The 20,244-nt window shown below is 38.6% G+C and overlaps 2 protein-coding genes across 2 annotated transcripts; both read left to right on the top strand.

Annotated features, from left to right (window-relative positions):
- The first annotated feature begins 7,149 nt into the window (after positions 1-7,149).
- LOC121507745 (nucleoredoxin-like protein 1) lies at positions 7,150-8,269 on the top strand. Its single transcript, XM_041784077.1, has 3 exons — positions 7,150-7,385; positions 7,502-7,591; positions 7,894-8,269. The coding sequence occupies exons 1-3, from the start codon at positions 7,150-7,152 to the stop codon at positions 8,267-8,269; spliced, it is 702 nt and encodes a 233-aa protein (XP_041640011.1).
- Positions 8,270-16,072: 7,803 nt separating this feature from the next.
- On the top strand, positions 16,073-19,158 carry LOC121508956 (nucleoredoxin-like protein 1). The gene is made up of 3 exons (XM_041786102.1): positions 16,073-16,308; positions 18,615-18,704; positions 18,831-19,158. The coding sequence occupies exons 1-3, from the start codon at positions 16,073-16,075 to the stop codon at positions 19,156-19,158; spliced, it is 654 nt and encodes a 217-aa protein (XP_041642036.1).
- Positions 19,159-20,244: the final 1,086 nt, after the last annotated feature.

Genomic DNA, 20,244 nt, shown 5'->3' with positions numbered 1-20,244 from the left:
TTTTAAGAAATACAAATACCAATACAATAATTTGTTAATCAGACCAAAATATTTATCTAATTTTTGTTCATTCAAAAGTCTGGCCCCCAGAGTCTCAGTCAAGACTGAATCTGGTCCTTGTGCAAATGTAGTTGATGACCCCTGCCCTAAGGGGTAGCAGATTTGGCAAGGTAGAGGTTCACATCAAACCTGGTTTCTGAGGTACTGGGATTTCCAGGAAAATTTAAAACAAGATAGTATGATGCCCAGTGACCTTGACTTTTGACCTCCAAATTTAATCACTCATAGAGTCAGAATTGTCATTTGTGCCAAGTTTGAAAATCCCTTTAAGTGTTCTTGAGACTTTACGTTCACAAGCAAAAGGTGAACATGAGGCCCAGCAACCTTGACCTGTGACCTCTGATCAATCACTGAGCCTGAGTGGACGCTTTGGCTTAGCTGTATTTAGTCAGAACTATTCTCTAACACTGCAACCAAATGAACGTTGATGAGCCTCTAATCACACGAGAGCCACTTGTACTTTTAGTCATGCTCACATTTTAAGCAGATTTGCTAATTTGCACTGAACATGCACATTTTTCTGGTATTTATACAATGACAAATTAAAGGCATTTCCCTATTCCAAGGTGTAGTCCTGAATGTCTAACAGTACAGCCATTTCATTAGCATTGCTAAAAGCTTTAGCATGTGTTGCGTGTTTGCTCTCATCTGTTTATGTTCCCTGTCTGTGTGTGTGTGTGTTCGTCTGCCTTCATCCACATGCAGAGGCACATGTCTGCGAGAGACTCAGACTAATCCCATTAGATCTCCCTCTCTCCCCACGTCTATATTTACCTCAGCCCTCTCTGAGATTAACCCGGGTATTTTCTGCTAGTGCCTCTGCAGATCAATGGCCACTGCTCTGCAGTAGAACCTGACAGGGTCTTAACAGAACCAGATTTCAACTATCGACGTACTCACTTCATTTACTTTCTTGATGCTTTGGATTCTTGCTGTTGAATCTCTGAAATGATGCTGGCATGTGAGTGAATCCCTGTGATGCTCCAGGGGCTAAATGGGTGACCATTTGGCTGGCTGGGAAAAGTTTGGATCAGGTTATCGGGAGCCTCACTCGATTTTTTTTTTTTTATTTTTTTTTTTTAGCATTAAACAACTTTCTCCTCAGTCCTTGTTTCCTCTCTACTTTCTTACCATTTAACCTACATGTCAGTGTTCCCTTTGCAATCCAATTTGTCTCGTTTTTTCCATCCTACTTTCCTCCCTTCCTCTGTCAATAATAAGATTGCGCCTGTTGAGCTGCAGTTTAAGTGCCCGCACGCACGCTCTGTCTCACACACACACATGCACAACAGCAACCTTTGCTTCTGAATTACAGCACCAGCACACCACCAACGATCTGTAATCTCCCTCAGTCTACCAGAGTGCAGGGCAAAGAAATTACAGAGAGAGAGGGGTGAAGAGGCAGTGAAAGGTGTTACTAAAGAAACAAACTTCACAGGATTTAAAGGCCGGAAAAAAACAAATCAAACAAAGACTACAATGACTTGAAAAAAAGCCGAAACTGGACGTATTTCTTTTCCTCATAGGAGTCGAGGAGTTTCAAGGTGAGGTAAATTATTGATGGCGTATACAGCTGCCACAGCATGTACTGAGATTGATGTCCTTTTAAATTGGCTTCTACCAAAACAACTCAGTGTTGTAGGTTTATATCAGGGGCGATCGATCAGCTTCAAAAAGTGAACCAAATGGTTGTGAAATGCTTTCTCCAAATGTAGGATTTAAGCTCTGACCTTCCTGAGTCTGCTACTAAATCCTCTCTTTTTCAGGTAAGTTGCAATACTGCTCAATTTCAGACATTTTTCTTCTTCTTCTTTGGCCTTGGAAGTTTCAGTCTGGAGTTTTAGTCTCAAATGGATCTGGCACAGCTCAGAGCCACAGAGCCAAATCTCATTTGTGAGGTTATCGCTGTCAATTCTCAGCCTGCAGCGACTGCTGCGACAGAGAAATACAGGCTGGTCCAGACAGATAAAGCACATCTCTGAGCTGTTAGGCCTCAACTTTATTTCTGTATCTGAAATTTATTTCTAATGTGGGTTTTTGTTCTGAGTAACGAGTGTGCTCACTGGAAAAAGAGACTCAAAAATGTCTGATTCATTCTGACCGGCTGATCCTGGCTGTGCTGTTGTGATGAATTAGATTATCTCCTGTTTACAAAACTATTATAGACATGAATGCTCTTCAGCAGGCCACACGAGCAGCATCAAATGGACATCCACCCAAAATGTTCCTCTCTGTTAATATATTTAAACTGCTGCACACATTTCCATTTAGCTCAGTTTTAGCCTTCGCTACAAATAAAGAAACTGCCTTATTCACTTTATTTATGTGGGGTAATCCTCACAAACTCTTTAATTTAAAGAAAATTATCACTGGGATATTTGTAGATATGCAACATTTCTATAAAATGTGTGGAGATGAGAGATTGAAGTAGCAGGATACCTTTATTCATGTTAGACTGAATGTAAGTTACTGGTCACTTTATTGTTTGTGACAAGTAAGCGTTGCATACGCTGAAAAGTTTAGAAGAGTTGCTACTTTCAGGTCTGTTAGACGTTGCTCTATAGCATCATTCTAACAAACACTGCTCACATCACTTTACTTCCCTTCCCTCTGTGTTCTGACTGAGTGTAGCCATTGGTGTACTGATCCCTGTTGTGATATGCAGCTTGAAGTTGAAATTATATTTGAATGAACAAGTCTTTTCTTCAGTTTGGAAAGTCTGTTGGTTCTCTTTTATTTAACTCTTGTGGTAAAACTCTTCAACTGAGCCTACACATAGAGAATCCCTAAGAGGGCAGGGCTGTCTATCTCCCTCAAAAGGGAAGCAGAGCTAATGGTTGGAGAGGAAGCATTCATGGTTAGACTACAGCCTGAACCTAGACATACAGTGCCTATAAAAAGTATTCATCCCCTTGGATGTTTTACCCTTTAATTGATTTTGGAAGGTCCAGTCACTGATTAAGAACCCTCCAAACAATCCATAGAAAAAGTTGTTGAAAATTTCAAGTCAGGGGATTCAGTTAAATCCATCATCGAGAAATGGAGGGAATATGTCAATAATCTATATTTTTATCTATCTATTCAAACTTTATTTAACCAGGAGAAAACCTCATTGAGATTAAAAATCTCTCTTTCAAGAGTGTCCTGGCCAAGACAGCAGCAGTGAACAGAGTTTCAGACATGCATAAAAACAGTCATACAACATAATAGAAAATATGTAGTCCATATGCAAAAAAACACAAGAATTTAGGCAGCAGCTATTTACCAGAAACAGCCAGCAGTAATCAAAGCATTTGCATCCAGAAGTGTCTGCTTCCAAATCTTTTAACCTTCTCTTAAAAATATGGCACACGTCATTTTGCCTAAATCAGGCTGTCCTAACAAAATGAGTGACTGTGCAAGAAGGAGACTCGTGGGAGAGGCCACAAGACACCAAAGACTATCCTGAAGGAGTTACAACAAACAACAGCTGAGATGGGAGAGACTCTGTATACAACAACTGTTGCCCAGGTTCTTCACCAGTCAAAGCTTTATGGGAGAGTGGCAAAGAGAAAACAACTGCTGAAAAAATAATTCAATCTTAACTAGAGTTTGCCAAAAAACACGTGGGAAACTCCAGGGTCAAGTAGGAGAAAGTTAGAAAGTTCTTTGGTCTGATGAGACCAAAATGGTGCTTTGTGGCCATCAGACAAAATGCTATGTTTGGCAGACACCAAACACTGCACATCACCACAAATACCCCAACCCCACTGTGAAACATGTTGGTTGCAGCATCATGTGGTGGGAATGTTGCTAAGCAGCTAAAGGTAGAGGGTAAAATGAATGTGGCAAAATGTAGGAAATCCTGGAGGACGATCTTATTCAGTCAACAAGAGAACTACGGCTTTGGAGAAGATTTATTTTCCAGCAAGACAATGGCCTGTAGCATACAGCAATATGAGAGAATTTGTTGCTGGACAGGAAAGGGTTTTTCAAACCCTGTCCCAGCGCAACCTGACAGGGCTTGAGCAGTTTTGCAAAGAAGAATGGAGTAAAATTGCAGTATCCAGATGTGCAAGCCTGATTGAAATCTACTCAAACAGATTCCGTGCTGTGATTGCAGCAAAGGTGCATCTACTAAATACTGACTTTGAGGGGGTGACATTTAACAGTTTCTGCATGTTTTTGTCAGAAAAGCCAAATTACATTGACCATGATTGAGATGTAAAATCAATAAAAGGGTAAAATATCCAAGAGGTTGAATACTTTTTATAGACACTGTACAACTTCTGAAAACAAAAATGACAGTTGCAGGTAAAGAAAAAGAGCAAGGGTGGCTTCTGAGGTCAGTTATTTGTAGGAACCTTTTAAGCCAGGGATGAGCACAAAGCCTTAACTGTTGACCTCCAAATCTAATCAATTCATCATTGGGTCAGATTGGACATTTTTGTTAAGTTTAAAGTGTTCTTGAGAAACCACATTAAAAAGCATGAGCAAGGGATGAGCATTAGCCCCAATGGCCTTGACCTTTGACCTCCAAAATATATCCAAATTATCATTAAATCAGATTGTTAAGTTTTGAAAATAACCCCTCAAAGTTTTCTAAAAAGATCTGTTCAGTTAGGATATATTGGATGTCTGCAACAGTAATGTTTTGAATCTGTATCTTTATAGTGTTAAAGTGAGGAATCATGTTTGTATTTTAACTTAATTGCTGTTTGCTCTGTTGGAAACAGATAATTGAAGCTGTCTTTGTGTCTGTTGAGGACTACAGAAACATATTCTCTATTTCTATCTATAAAAGTGGCATTTAGCACTCTGTATGTGGCTGGACACTGAGAGTTTCTGGAAGTAGTTTGCATTTCCAATAAAAAGAATCTTTAAAAACAAATTCCTCAATATAGTTTGTTTGTATTAATGTGATCCTGAATGTCTGTTAGGAGCCAGGAGGTGGGTGACAGCTATTAGGAATGAATAAGAACTGAGGAAAGTTAGTACTTAGCAGTTCTAAATGGATCTCTATGCTGTAATTATCATCAGAAAATTCCTACATACATTGAATTCAATCCCTACATTAAAAAAAATCATTTTCTACCACAGTTTAACAGATTTACCTGTTTTGGGGGCAATCAATATTACAAATATTCTGTCCTGCAGGCCTCCTACTGTCATCTAGCCTGGTGAACAAAGACAAGAGTATAGAGGAGTCTTGTACTGAGCTAAGAAGTTAGCTGAGCGCTTTATTTAATCCATATTTAAAAAGCCAAACTGGTACCAAATGAGGAGCCATCTGGGAGCCAAACAACCAGCTCTACAGAGTCGAGCCAAACAATTTGTAAAAGAGATGGATTTCCCGTCACAACGAGAAAGGTTGGAGGTTGGTGAGACAGACCTCAACTGAGGAAACAAGGCCAGAGTTTAATGTGATGAACCATAAATGTGTGTTTTGTTACACTGCTCATCCAGGCCTAAGACTGAGCCTTTTTAATTCCTGCCCATTGCTAAGTCTCTGTGAGTTTTAACCTTTTTTAAAACACAATTCCCAAAAGTATATTCATATTGGTTGATATTATGATCATGTAAAGTATTTATGGGAAGATATGAAGAGAGCTAGCGGGCTAATACTGTTAGAACAACGAAACAAGTGCTATTAATTTGTATTTTGTAATAAACTGTGCCTGCTACATACTAACAGTTAACACTGAACATTAAACAATAAACCAACAGTAAACTTAGACATACAAGCTTAGATGAGACAGTAGTGCACTGATTCCCACAAAAATGGTATACAACCAATCATGTGCCATGCCATCATAACAATACACAGCCAATCATCCCCCATAAAATATCACTGCACAACCAAGACCTGAGCACATCTGGTACTCACAACAGAACAGGACACTGATGTATGAAGCAAAGAAGACAAACAGAGAGAGACACAGAGAGAAGGAATTTCATGCCAATATCTGATAGCAGAGTGTACTTCCCTGCAGATGTTATTCAAGACAAATTGTGACGCAATATCAGTCCTTGTCATCGTTCTCTCATGTTTAGCAGCTTTATCGGGTGCAAAAAGTCATCTAACCCAAGCTAAGTCTCAGGTTTGCATTAACATAAACACATTAGTCCATCTTGCAAATTGTTCCCTTAATCAGCATGTGGCAAACTACCCTCTCCAATCCTGGCATCCGGCCATGGCCTGTAGACATCATGGTATTAGCTGAATACACACAGCCTGCAAACAATGTGCTGTAGATGCTAGCAGAGTCATATATATAAAAATCTATTAATGTCATACCTTGTCAGGTGACATGGCTCTTTGGCTTCTCACAATATCTGTGTCAGCTTCACTTCCCTCTGTTTGTCTACAAATGCATGTTCTCTGTGATGGAACAGTTGTACTCAGAGCCTTTTGGTGAGTGACAACCAAACTGAATCCCTACAAACACCCTTTGAATCTCAACACAGTTATTCTTGCAGATCAGTTTAAAACCTTGATTATCTGCTCCTAAATGTAACAATTTATGACAGCTCTTTTTCCTTACCATTTCCTGTAACTCATTATTATTCAATTGTATTTTTTGTTTGTTTTTCATGTGCATTCCCCTGTTTTGAATATACTTCCAATGCCAGTGAAAATGATTCCACAAGACTTAAGTTGAATTAATTCATGTAGTACATGTATCCATATACTTCACAGCAATTCAGTCCTGAAGCAGAGAAACTGTGTGGCAAAACACTTAAAAGTTCAAGTTAAAGATTGTTTCAAAACTTGAAATCTGATCTTTTTCCTACTTAGCCCCAATTTTTCAATACAGAAAGAAATTGGATTTGAAACTAAGTTTCCTGGAGCTAATAGAGCAGAATGCATTGTAGCCACAGTGTGCAGTCTCACAGTTTGGACATAATTATCTTTCTGGTACAGCGGTACATCTGGAGCTGCATGAAATATCTTAGCTGATCTCTACATGATATACAATTTTGTAAAAGAAATTTTTCATCAGGGAATAAAAACAGAAGATGCAGGCATATTTTATTTATGTGTGTTCTAATCTACATTTCACCTTCATTCCTCCACAGAGGACTGCTTCTCCTCCCGTTCCCTTCATCATGGTGGACCTGTTCCTAGACCGAGTTCTCGTACAAAACAACTGGGACCAGGATCAACTCAACACGGAGCGAGAGATTACAGGGATCCTTGAAAACCGAATCCTCTTGCTGTTCTTTGCATCTGCTGACTGTGAAAAGTGCCAGGACTTCTTGCCTGTTCTCAATGACTTTTTCAAGAGGCTGAAAGACCCGGCGTACATCGAGTACCCCAAACTGCTAGCACTCATCTACATCAGGTCTCTAACTCTACGTCCTTTTCATCTCTTTGAATCACACATGAGATTGCATATGCTCACATTCCTGCTGTTCTTTTCACATTCATAAAATTTCCATTTCCTTCACTTCTCTCCAGCCTGGACCAATCAGAGGAGCAGCAGGACCGAGTTCTCAAAGAGCTACACAAGAGGATTCTGTTTGTGGCCTTTGAGGACCCTTACAGACAGTAGGTAGATGGAGACGAAAGCAAGGGCTGTACATTTTTTACTTGGAAACATGTATGTGTATCCTTATGGATGACTTACCACACTCATCCAATGACAGCTGAGATCAGATCCAGCCCCCCTGGGATCCCATATGGGATAAGTAGTTCAGTCAATGGATGGATGGATGTGTATCTTCTTGAGTGTGTGTTTCTAAAGCTTTATGAGGATCTGCATAAGAACATGAAAATAAAATGTCTTCATATATGATCATAAATAGACAAGCCCAATAATATTCATGCATTTGTGCTTTTCTGCTCTTCAGAGAACTGCAGGCCATGTTTAAAGTGACAGAAGTTCCGACAGTCATCGTCCTTCGTCCTGATGGCTCCATCCTCTCTCCAAACGCTGTGCAGGACATCTGTCGGTACGGCTCAGACTGTTTCAAGGACTGGCAGGAATCAGCAGAGCTCATTGAGAGAAGCTTCATGTTCAACGAGGAGTTTGAAAACATGAACATGCGCACTGCCACAGATCCTGTGAGGAGACTCAAGTACAAGACAGAGGATGACAAGAGGAAGAAGAGGTGGTGGAAGGTGTGGGGGACGGGGAAAGCTGGATATGAAGAGGAGGAAGAGACAGATGAAAACTGGGATTCAAAAAGGAAAGATGGAGAACGTGGGATATGGTGGAGAAGATGAAGAGAACAGTTTAAAGCAAAACAAGTACATTAATATAAATATCTAGAGACTTTTTGTTTTGATTCTGTTGCACCACCTCTCCAAGTCCAGCATCATTAGTATTTCAGTCTTGGTTATAGACACTGCATCCTCTTCACAGGCTTTTTAGAAAAAACACTTTAAAGCATCTTGTCTGACTACAATTGTTTTAAAGTAAATATAAAACAAACAAACAAAAAAAACATTTAACATAGCTTTGCCAACCTGCACGCGCACAAACTTGAGGCAAGGTTATTTTCCATAGAAATGAGCCAATTCTATTAACTGTATACACTGTATATAATTTAATTGTGTTCTACTGTTTCAGCTTATCATAATCATTTCATCATTATTTCAAAATTATAGTCCAGCCAATAAATAATTTTTCGGGAATTATTTCAACTGAATGGTTGAAGTTAACTGAGAAACCTTGACTTCATATGTCGAGAAGCTTTCAGTGGTCAGAGCAAAATACTCAATCTTCAATCATCTTCAATCACAGAGGTGTACATGCACTGTTTATGTAGGCTAAATCTCTCTAAAACTCACAGGCATCAAGACCTAGGATCTAAATAAAAAGCTCTATGAATCAGTATTTGTGTATTGACAATAATTAAATGACTGAATTTAGTGGCAAAAAATGGGGTTTCTCTTTGTAAAGAACCTGACTTTGCAGCTCTTTTAGGGATGCATGATAACATCGGTATGATATTGGTGTTAAAAAGTAATTATCAGTACTGGCAGATATGAAAACTTCTGTCGATGTTTACAGATGATGTATCAGCCATACAAAGCAATATAAAACATAAATTGGCTTTCTAGTTGGCAAAATAAACAACTGTATCATCAGGTATAGGCAGATACCTGAGCTGCTACACATTCAAGGGGGCTCATCGTGAGTCCTGAACATTCTTAGTGAAACCCCACATGTAAAACAACTACCAGACTACCCTCTTCCTCACTCCCACTTTGACTTAGTCTCTTTGCACAGGAGACACTTGGTGTCTTTCACAATAACAAAAGTAGGGTTTATATTGTATCGGCTTGGAAATATCAGGATATTGGCAAAAATCCAGTATCATGCATCCCTACTCTTTATGCCTCTTTTAGTTTTGTTGTTTACAGACACTTCAGTTAACTCGCACAAGGCAGCTGTTAATAAACCCATTAACACCTGGAAAACAGGTGAGGTTTGGTTTTCTCAGGAGGTGCTGGCCACAAAAGCAGAGCTTAATCTCAGAGACATCAACTATTGTCTGAAGATGATGGCACTATTAAGAGCTAAGCTGTATTATTGGGGGGCTTCCAGCATAGCATTAAAATGGACTTCCAGTTACAACATCGATTTCGGACGTTGCCTTTGTTTTACAGTCTGATTCAAGCTGAGAAACAAGAAAAATGTTTATGTTGAGAAACAAAACTCTCTCACATGCGGAGATTCTGAGATTTATCAACACTATTTGCTGAAGTCTTCCAGGATTGTATTATGGTCAAGTGAACTCCAACCATTTTGCTCTCAGTATGGACTATTTTCCTGAAATGTTGTCCATCACTGTCAGAGGCTATTCAATGACACGCCAGATTAACTGTTTCAATTATCCAATGCATGGGATATATTTCAAATGTATCTAAGAAACAAGCCATAGTCTGTGTTTGGGAAGGGCAGGAGCTTTCAAAAACAATAGTGAAGGGTGATTGGATGAATGTTTTGTCAGTCACACTCATTAAAGGTCAATCAGATTAACAAAACGTGATGTAGGTGTCTGCCAATACCAAGGAGTAAACAATGTAACCCAAGCGCTACAGCCAGCTGTAATCAGGTCCAGACACCATTATTCACTATCAGTGGAGCCAGTTCGTAAATTGAACTCTTTCCAAAGCTGGTCAGGAGAAGCATAAAAACAACTATCCACCAAGAAAAGCTTTCAATGGTTCTTTGATGTTCTTTTAAAAATGAAATGTTAATGTTAAAATGTTAAATGTAAATGATAATGATAAAACTGTTGCTATAGCCACAGCGTCCTAAGGTATGGCTGGACCCGCGAAAAGCCCAGTAAATGGTTTCCTAGCAAGATAGAAAGCAATATCAATGCAAGGAGATCCAGTCAGCTGTACTGCTGGTAGCCTTTTTTCTTTTAACCAGGCTGTGATTAGATTTTGGCACTGACAAAGAAAGAAGCCTGTTACCAAGCTATTGTTGTGGTCAAATGTGTGAGCCAGCTCCATCCTTTACTTAACCCTCTTCTTTTAGCATCTTAACTTTTTGAATGACAATGCAAAATCCCAATTACAGTTCAGTGGCCAGCCTTCTGTTACCTTTAAAAAGGGAGATAGGGTTTGTATTTTGAAACAGGCTGCATTTTTTTTTACCAAAGAAACAATAACTAAAATATGCATTCATGCTACTCTAATGTACAGTGGGCTTTTAGTTAGAAAATAAATATGGTTGCCATATCTTAAAGGATTCGACCAGGATTTGACAACCTCCTCTGGCCCCTACACAGGGCTGGGCCTCGGTAAACTTTGCCCTTTATCCCCTCTTAGGGATGGCCCTGGCTATAGCTGCATGCACTCTAATCTTTGGACCTGATGCTATTATTTATAGGCTTACAGTCATTTTAACTAAACCACACCCGTAGCTACTGCCCCTTTCCCCTCAAATGACACTGATAGGTCCAGTCATTCTCTAACCAGGAAAAAGCATTTCAGCTTGAAGCTTTGCAGATGGATCTGCCTCCTGACAGACATGGAATCTGGCCAAATCATCTGTTTTGCAAGTTTAGAGGGGACATGTGCAGAAAAAAAGTGGGGGGGGGGGGGGGAACTAAGTTTCACATGCAATAAGATATTATTGCATGTGCACAAGATATCTTTTTAATTGTGAGCACAAAAAATTCTTTTGTGTGCATAATACAATGTCTTTTGATTACTTAAAAGTAGAACTGTCATTACTGTTGTTGGCTGGGCTTGGCATGTAAGTGAAGTGAGCTATGACGTAATTGTTTCAGGAAAGATGTGTTTGGTTGTACACACAGAGATCAAACAGGCATTGTATACAGGTTTGTTCACTCTGGGACTCAGTTTCAAAAAGTAGTGGATTATTATATCACTGCAGTAGTTGAGGACCTAAATTAATCGCAATGAATGCAACCAATTTTGACAGCCCTACTTAAATGTACTGTACACACACCTGAGACTTTCTGTCATTCTGTCTCATAGGACGAGATTAATGCTTATTTGCCTTTTCTGTGAGCTGGAAATATCTTCAAGAATTGTATGTGTGGATTGCAAATCCTCTCCTCTTATGCACTCATAAATCTTCTCAGGAGCACCAGAGTTTTTTTTCTCTTGAGCACAGGTTAGTTTCTGATGCACAACAGGAAGCTATTTTTAATACTTTTTCAGCTCATGCCCCTTGGGGCGCAGTAGTATTTCATATTTTCGAGAAATAATTTCAAGCAGAGAGAAAGGAGACTAATGAGAGGGGTGGTTCACAAACTTTTCCTTCGGGCCCCCTTACTCATATCTACCCACTTGTAGAAGGTACAGATCATTTTTAACTGTTTTCATTGACAAAATCCCAACATAGGCATCCATATACATGTATCTGAAAAAAGATTATTTTAATAAACATCTAATAATACAGCGCTCAAGAGCCACTTAAAAAATGTAAAACGATCAGTTCATTTTCAAGAAAAAACTTGAAATTCTCAAATTTAAATAGGAGTTGATTTGCAAGAATAAAACTAGAAATGTTTTACCTTAAAAGTCAGAAATGTACGTGAATCAAAACTTTGAATTTTTCGGATTAAAAACTCAATAAGTTGAAAATCAAACCACTTTTTTCAGTCTGGTTTCTTGTAAACATTTTTTTTACCCTAAAATGTTGTAAATTTATGATTTTAAAAACTATTCTTTAATTCTGAAATGTCAAAATTCAAGATTCCTTAAACTTAGAAATTTTAAGTTTAATTTCTCATAAATTTATGACTTTTTAAACCCTGAAATTCTCGGTTGGTTTCTTGTAAATATACAAGTATAATCAAAAAAACAAAACAAAACAAAAAACAAACAAACAAAAAAAGGTTTTCCCCCCAAAATTTCCACTTTTTTACTTCGAATAAATAGATCCTCTTATTAAAAAAATCTTTTAGGGTGACCCAACTATGCTGTCCTACATTATGTTTCTACTGATTTTTTTTATATGTACATCTAATTTTGACAACATCAGAGCAGACGGGGCCACTTGCCCACCCTGACACCTTTGGGACCCCGATCTAGGGGTGCTCAGACCCCAGGTAAGGAACCACTGGAGTAAGGCACTCATATTTAGGTGGTACATCCACAAGAAAGTTGTCAGTTTCCACTCTGTGTCACATAATTTATAGTGTACTGAATATCTCCTGACTCATTTTCAGTATTCTTTTCTTATATCTGTGAATTTTTCAGATTTAACAACACCAGAGACCAAAAAATAACTGCAGCTTGAATTTGAGGTGCTGACGCCCACTGGTGTTATAACTGTGAGATCAATGATCTGTCAATCACTGTGTGTGTTAGATCTTGTTTTTTGCTGTTTTTGTTTACCATGTGTAACTTATTTCATTACCCAATGGTGATAATAAATACATCTAGTATTGATCTCCATAAAGCAACAATTTTCCTGCCCAGCTGAAACAGACTGTCACTGTATGTGTGTCTGCTGCAGCTCCACAGCCACACTGTGATGTTCCCATTAGAGTGAATCAGACTATCACTAACCAGACGCTCCCTGTGGTTCTGCTCCTCCATTAGTTACTGAATAATAAACGTCTCTCCGTGGCTCACTTCATTAAGGCTCTTTATTTCTTTTTTCAAACACGTCTCTCATTCTGTAATTTCTATACTTTTCTGCTCAGTCACTGCCTTCACACACACATAATCACTATGAGCACTTTAAGTCCATTGTCCCACTGTCACCTTGTCTCTCACTCCCTCCCTCTCAGACCGAGAAGAGAGAGGGAGAAAGAGCGCAGGGACACAAAGGAAGAGAGAGTGAGCAGCTATCAAGGTGAAGGAGACTCTGACATTAAGTGAATGTGATAAACTGACAGACTGGGAAGTGATTCAAGTATAACCCAGATAGAGTTGAAAAGGGAAAAAATATTTTGAAGGGTGTTTTCTTTGTGGATCTGCAGCCTCAAGGAGAGATAATATTCATAAGAGGTAAGCAACTGTGAGGATTATCTGACTGAACGACAAGCAAGATGGACTCATATGATTAAAGGGAGGTTTTGCTATTCTGAATGCAATGAATATAGGCTATATTATAGAGGAAAAATAATATTAAAAACAGAGTACAACATTTATATTTGCAAAACTTCTCAGAGGTTCAGCAGCAGATGGTTTCTCCATAATAGCATAATGGAACGTAACAAAATACTTTCATCACAATATGATACTGCTTTAATGCTTTGATTCTGACATCTTGATGAAAGCTGATACAGGTGAATGCAGTGTACTGGTCCTTCTTGATTTGAGTGCTGCACTTGATACAGTGGATAATAACATGCTTATTGAACAGCTGAGGTCATGGGTTGGTGTCTCAACAGAAAGTGTGTTGTGCTTTTGAATGGTTTTAAATTAAACAGAGGCTCGTTCTCCCTATAGTGTGCCTGTCTGTTCTGTCTGTCACATCTTTACGGGCCAATCAGAGCAACAAAATACTTGATGTGGCCGCTAGTGAAGTGCACCCCTGTCAAGGAGCAGGCTCCATCGAGAACTGCATAACGCGAACCATGGCGACTGTAGACATGTCAGTACACGACTTTTGTTGTTTTTGAAAAGAAAACAACTCGCTGCTGTTCTTTGTTCTTTTAACAAAGAAATGTCATCAAGTTCTGATAAAACTGGTGCTTTAGCAGCATCCACGCTAATGTCATCCACCATAACTGCACTGGCCTCTTGTTGCTGCTTGTTTATGTCACGACCACGCAGCACCCGAAAGTACTGCCCCTTGATGCTGATTGGTCATGTCACTTTCTAACCAGGCCCAAACAGTTCAGATGGGACCTTTTCAAAATGGATTCAACAGTGAGAAACACGAAAACGGTCGTATCCATCTGCATTGCAAGGTTAGTTAAAGACTGGATATCTGAAGATTTTCTCCAGCTGAGCACATCTAAAATGGTAGTTCTAATTTTAGGCCCTGAGCAGGTGTTTGATGAAATTCATCCTGTTCTTGTGATTATCTTGTGCTTACAGTCAAGAGCCTTGGTGTTATTTCAGATGGTAACCTCAGTCTGGAGCCTCAAGTGAAAATGATTTCTCAGTCATATTTTTATCAACTCAGAACTATTTATTTTGTCACTAATAATGATCCGGAAAAAGTGTACAGACTCCCTGTCGTTTTAGAGTTGATTTTAAAACTTTAGTCTTGACTTTTAAAGCCCTACATGGCCTTGCCCCAAGGTAGCTCTCTGAGCTTTTAACTTTCTATAAACCAAACAAAGCCTGAGATCCTCTGATAAGAACCTTTTATCTGTCCCTAAGACTAAATTTAAATCAAAAGGTGTCTGAGCATTAGCTGTTGGGGCTCAAACTCTTTGGAATAATTTACCCAAAAGTCTTGAAGACAAAAGACTTGAGGATTCATTATCTACTTTTAAATCAGCTCTAAAAACAAACCTTTGTCAATTAGCTTTGCCTTAATTTCTCTGCTTATTTAATGCACTTTTATTTGTTAAACCAATATTTTAGATATTTAAATCTATTTAGATTTTTTTTTTTTACCTCAAAAGATTACATTTTTTAATTGGGGTTCATCTCAGAACTTCTGTAATTAATCCCAATTACGTGCAACCTTTTATCATATTTTAAAATTCCACTATTTCGCAGCATTTCTGTTGTATGTTTGCCTGTTTAGATACAGACTTGAACATGATATGGACTTATTTAACATCACTGTGGCTGCAGGGAGACACTGGCGTGGCCTAACCAAAGAGTGTTGAAAACGACAATAAGTCATGTTATTAATTGTGATTAAGAAAAATTAGTGCACTCATTCTGAAACTTGACTAGTCACAATTAACTCGATAAATCTTGACAGCCCTATTTTTTAATTTCTCTTGTTTGATGTCTTGTGAAGCACTTTGTAACTGAAGTTTTGAAAACTGCTTTGTAAATTAACGTATTGTTATTACTATTTTACTGCAATGAAGTTTCCAGTTAATTTAAGAATGAATCTCATTTTATTCAGTTCCTCATGGTAAAAATGCAAACATGCTTTCTCTTGTTTTTTGAATAATAAATAATGCCATTTAAATTTTTAGGTATATTAGTAATTATATATGAACACACCAAACCAGAGATACCAAAAAGCTGATAGCACCCCCTGCTGGTTAAAAAAGGAGTATTGTAATTAAATTTTTTTCAAATTGATTTAAATTGTACACATTTATGGTTATTTTTAAAGATTTTTTGTGGCGTTTGCTTTCATTTAGATAAGACAGTGGTTAGAGTAGTAAAGTGGGGAATGACATAAAGGAAAGGAGCAGGTCATGTAGAGCAGCTCATGTAGATATGACCTGGCCACAAGGCCATCAGCCCGCAAATTTGTATAAATCTTTAATTGTATCCCAACATCCTCTGTAACATCCTTATCATTATGTTTTGTCTCATTATTTTGTCTTACTTAGTCTTGTATTTGTTATGGTTTCCTCTCTTAAACTGTGCATGAATTCTGTTTTATTATCACTCAGTGTACCTTTTCAAGTCTCAGTCCTCCTTCCTGTGACCCTCCTCGTCATGGTGGACCTGTTTGTCGACCATATCCTGTTGAAGAACAACAGAGGCCAGGAAGAGCTGGACACAGAGCGTGAGATTGTCACTCGACTGCAGAATCGCATCCTGATGCTCTTCTTTGCATCTGCTGCATGTGAGAGCTGCCAGCAGTTTGCACCCACGCTCTCAGACTTCTTCAAACGGTTGACAGATGAATTTTATGTAGATCGCTCTGCGCAGCTCGTTCTCCTCTACATCAGGTACAACACAAATATAGAGACATTTAGGTGTTATTAGCAGTAACACCGGACCACAATTCACACCTCCCACAATCTAGACTCAGTACAGTCAACTGCTTCACTGGAAACAATGCAAATATCAATATTTCAACCTCTCTGTGTGCACCTGTATGCATTAACTCTGATTACAAGTCACACATGAACATGATCCACATTTTTCTCTGATGCCAAGCTAGTGGTAGGAATATAAATAATTAATGAATTTTAGTTCAAGTGCTTTGCAATTCAGGAGAAATCAGAAATAGTCCTACTTATTCAGTCCCAAATCTTGGTGTTTTTAAGTGATCCAGTTCTTAGACATGGGTGTATGGCTTGAGATGTTTATAGAAAGGATGGAGGGAGTTTACCAATGAGAGCTCAGTAAATAAACAGAATACCATGCTGCTTTCTACACTGATCTAACGAGGGCCAGCCTACAGAGTGAATCAAGTCACAATGAAGAGTACTACATCCAAAGAGCACTGTGACATATCCCATCCAATTGCTTAACGGCTGTCTTAACCGTTGTTTAGTCATTAAAAAAAAGATTAAAAAATGTTTAATACTGACACATATAGTTCATCCAGATCGTATTCAGCCCACTTTCCTTTTTGTCAACTCCGACATGTTTAAGCCAAATGCTACAGTCACATATTTTTATTCTCATTAATCTACACTCAGTACCCCACCAATACAAAGTGGAAATAGAATTTTACACATTTTTGCAAATGTATTTAAACAGATATATCATATTGACATCAGTATTCAGACCCTTTGCAAAAACACTTGAAATTTAGCTCAGATTCCTTACATTTCTCTTGACTGTTGCTGAGATGTTTCTACGCCTTGATTGGAGTCCACCTGTGGTAAAATAAATTGACTGGACATGATTTGGAAAGACACACACTTCTCTATAGAAGGCCTCAAAGCTGACAATGCATATCAGAGCAAAAACTAAGCCATTAAGTCAAAGGAACTGCCTGCAGCTCAGGGACAGGATTGCTGACAGGCACAGATCTAGTTGCCTGGCCAAAATGAGCAACTGATGGAGAAGGGCCCTCAGGAAGAGAGAGGATCCCAAGAACCCAATGGTCACTCTGACTGAGCTCCAGAGATCAGTGTTGAGTTAGGGTTTACTAAAACAGTTAAGCATTAAGCCTCTAGCTAGCTAATGGCCAGCCTTATAGGACATTCATTAAAGTTGCTATGGTTTAGTAGTGTTAAACAATAGAAGAGGTCAGGTATATTACTAGCAAACACAAAGATAGTTATGCAATTGTTGTGCTAATATAAGTGAAAATATCAGGATATATGTCTAAAAAATAGCCTACTGGGGTCAGGTGACTTATAAATATTAACATTCAAAGCAATTAAAAGCTTATATTGTCATTAGTAGTAGGGTATGGCTTGTTTTTTATCACCATCAGGTAGCATTAGCCTACTACTACATTAGAAATGTGTAAATTAGCAGCCTGAAATGCAAAGCTAATGTGAGCTGTTATCAGACTGTATATAATATCTAGACATAGGCTACTGTAGGACTATTTTAAGTTCAACAAGCATACTTGCTAAACCAATTACTGGGCTCAGACTGCATAAGTATTTTACTTCTAAGCTACTAATTAGCTTATTTTTACCCCTTAGCATTAGGATATATGGATAAGGGCTTATGTTACCCTTTGTAGAGTTAGCCCATTCAAACAACAGAACAGGTTCAAATATAATGCTAAGTTAGCAAGGAAATGCTAATATGAGCTGCTGTCTGACCACAGAAAGCCATGTTTAATATCAAAACATGCTTAATACATCAGGCTTAGCACATATTTGCTGACCCATAAAGTTGTAATTACTTTCATTATTATCCTCTAGGAAATGGCTAAAATCTTACATTTCTTCTTATTATACACACTGCAATAATGTAAATTTAGCAAGTAAACAATGCTAACATGAGGATTTTAGCTGCTAGAATTACGCTTTTTCCACTTGAAAATTTATTGATGCCCCTCTGAAATTTCCAAAGAGTGTTCTAAAGAAACAAAAACAGATTTTTGTTTATAATTCAGTTATGGTAAATGAAGTTTTTCATATTCACTATCCTATTACTAACAGCAGAGTAATATTTAAACAGCATTCAAGCTTTCCATCCTAATAATGGAGGAAAACCGCCACAGTGGGAATCTTTATTCCCATCACCTGCTGCATGATTCATGATTTTTCAGCTCTGAAAACACTTGAGGTTTATTTGCCTACCTCGTATCTACTGATCGTCTCTTCTATTAATCCATCAGTTTGGACCAGTCAGAGGAACAGCAGGAAAGATTTCTCAAACAGCTGCCAAAGAGGTGCCTGTTCCTGGCCTACGAGGACCCCTACAGGAGGTGTGTGGACTCAACTGTTAGTTGTATGCACAACCTGCTGGTGGACAATTGCAGTGTAAATATACCTAGCTGTATAAATCCATTAGCTGTATGTCAGTGCGTGCGCCTGTGTCCATGTGTCCACAGGGAGCTGGAGGCCATGTTTAACGTGGAGGAGCTTCCCACTGTGGTGGTGCTGCGTCCGGACTGCTCCATCCTCGTCCCTAATGCAGTGGAGGAGATCCTCTGCCTCGGCCCAGACTGCTACCGTAACTGGCAGGAAGCGGCGGAGCTCATCGACAGGAACTTTATGCTTAACGAGGACTTAGGGCAAAAGTCCATGTGCAGTCTGAGTCACCCGCTGAGGAAACTGAAGTACAAGGTGGAGGATGAGGAGAAGAAAAAGAGGAAGAAACGCAGAGGGTGGGGAGGAGGGGAGGAGGAGGTGGATAAAGATGGAGTGTCTCCATTTTAATGAAGATCATGGACATAAATGCTTTTTCATATAAAAGTTGCCATAATTGGTTTTAAGAAACTTTAACACCTTTTCAATCAATGCTGCCAATTTCTAATCATACAGTTTAGCCAAACATCTCTTAAGACAGCCATGGGTCAGAAAATAAACAAACACTGCTCACACAACAGAAGAAGAAATGCCAACCTTTGACCAACCAAAACCTTCTTTCAACTAAACATGCGGCGTAGTGTATTAAACTTCACATCTGTATTGCACAAACAGGGAATTTCAATATGATGGTTTTCAATGGTTTCTAATGTTAATAGGACAAATTATACAGAGTCACAAAGTAGCATTAATGAGAAACCATCATTTGTATTGTTTTGATCAGGCATCTGAAAAGTCATCTGAATTTTTTTATTTTATTATCAACTAAGTACAAATCTTAAGATTAACATGTAATCAAGTATTTTGTGATAAAGTTACATTAATGGTTTTTATTTATTTTCCTACAGTACGTCTGGGGGCCACACTTAGCAGAACTGCCCTAGGCTGTATATTAAGATGGGCAGAGCAAACGCCACCTGGAAGTGAAGCCAAAATATCTAGTTATAGGTCATAAACCCTGGGACAGTGTCACACTATCAAGCCTGAATTCTTCTGTGACAGTTTGTACTTATGCTGATTTATGCGCAAGTGTTCTTTTTTCATAGTTTTGCTTGGATTCATCCTTCAATGCCAAAAAGAGCAGTTGTGATTTCATAACTGACAGCCCTGTGAACAAATGTGGCTCATTACAGCACGTTCCACCAGATTAGCAGAGTAAAGGAGAAAACAGGAGAGAAAATGTAACAAACTATACAGTCCACTGACTTCTGTAAATGTGTGTTTTTGTTCCAGTGGCTTCATCAGGAAGTTCCCTTCTTCACATCTTGGATCCAAATTGTGTCACTTGCACAACAATCTGTCAATCTTGAGGGTATTTTGGCTTCTATATTGTACAATGGAAGGGAATATAGGACTGCCCTTATTGATATACAGTTAATGACGGGTACAAATGAAACTTAGTACAAAAAGTAAGGAAATGAGTGTTTGGTAGATGAT

This window comes from Cheilinus undulatus, linkage group 4, assembly GCF_018320785.1.
Source record: "Cheilinus undulatus linkage group 4, ASM1832078v1, whole genome shotgun sequence".
Lineage (NCBI taxonomy): Eukaryota > Metazoa > Chordata > Actinopteri > Labriformes > Labridae > Cheilinus > Cheilinus undulatus.
This window is presented reverse-complemented; position numbering and strand designations above follow the sequence as displayed.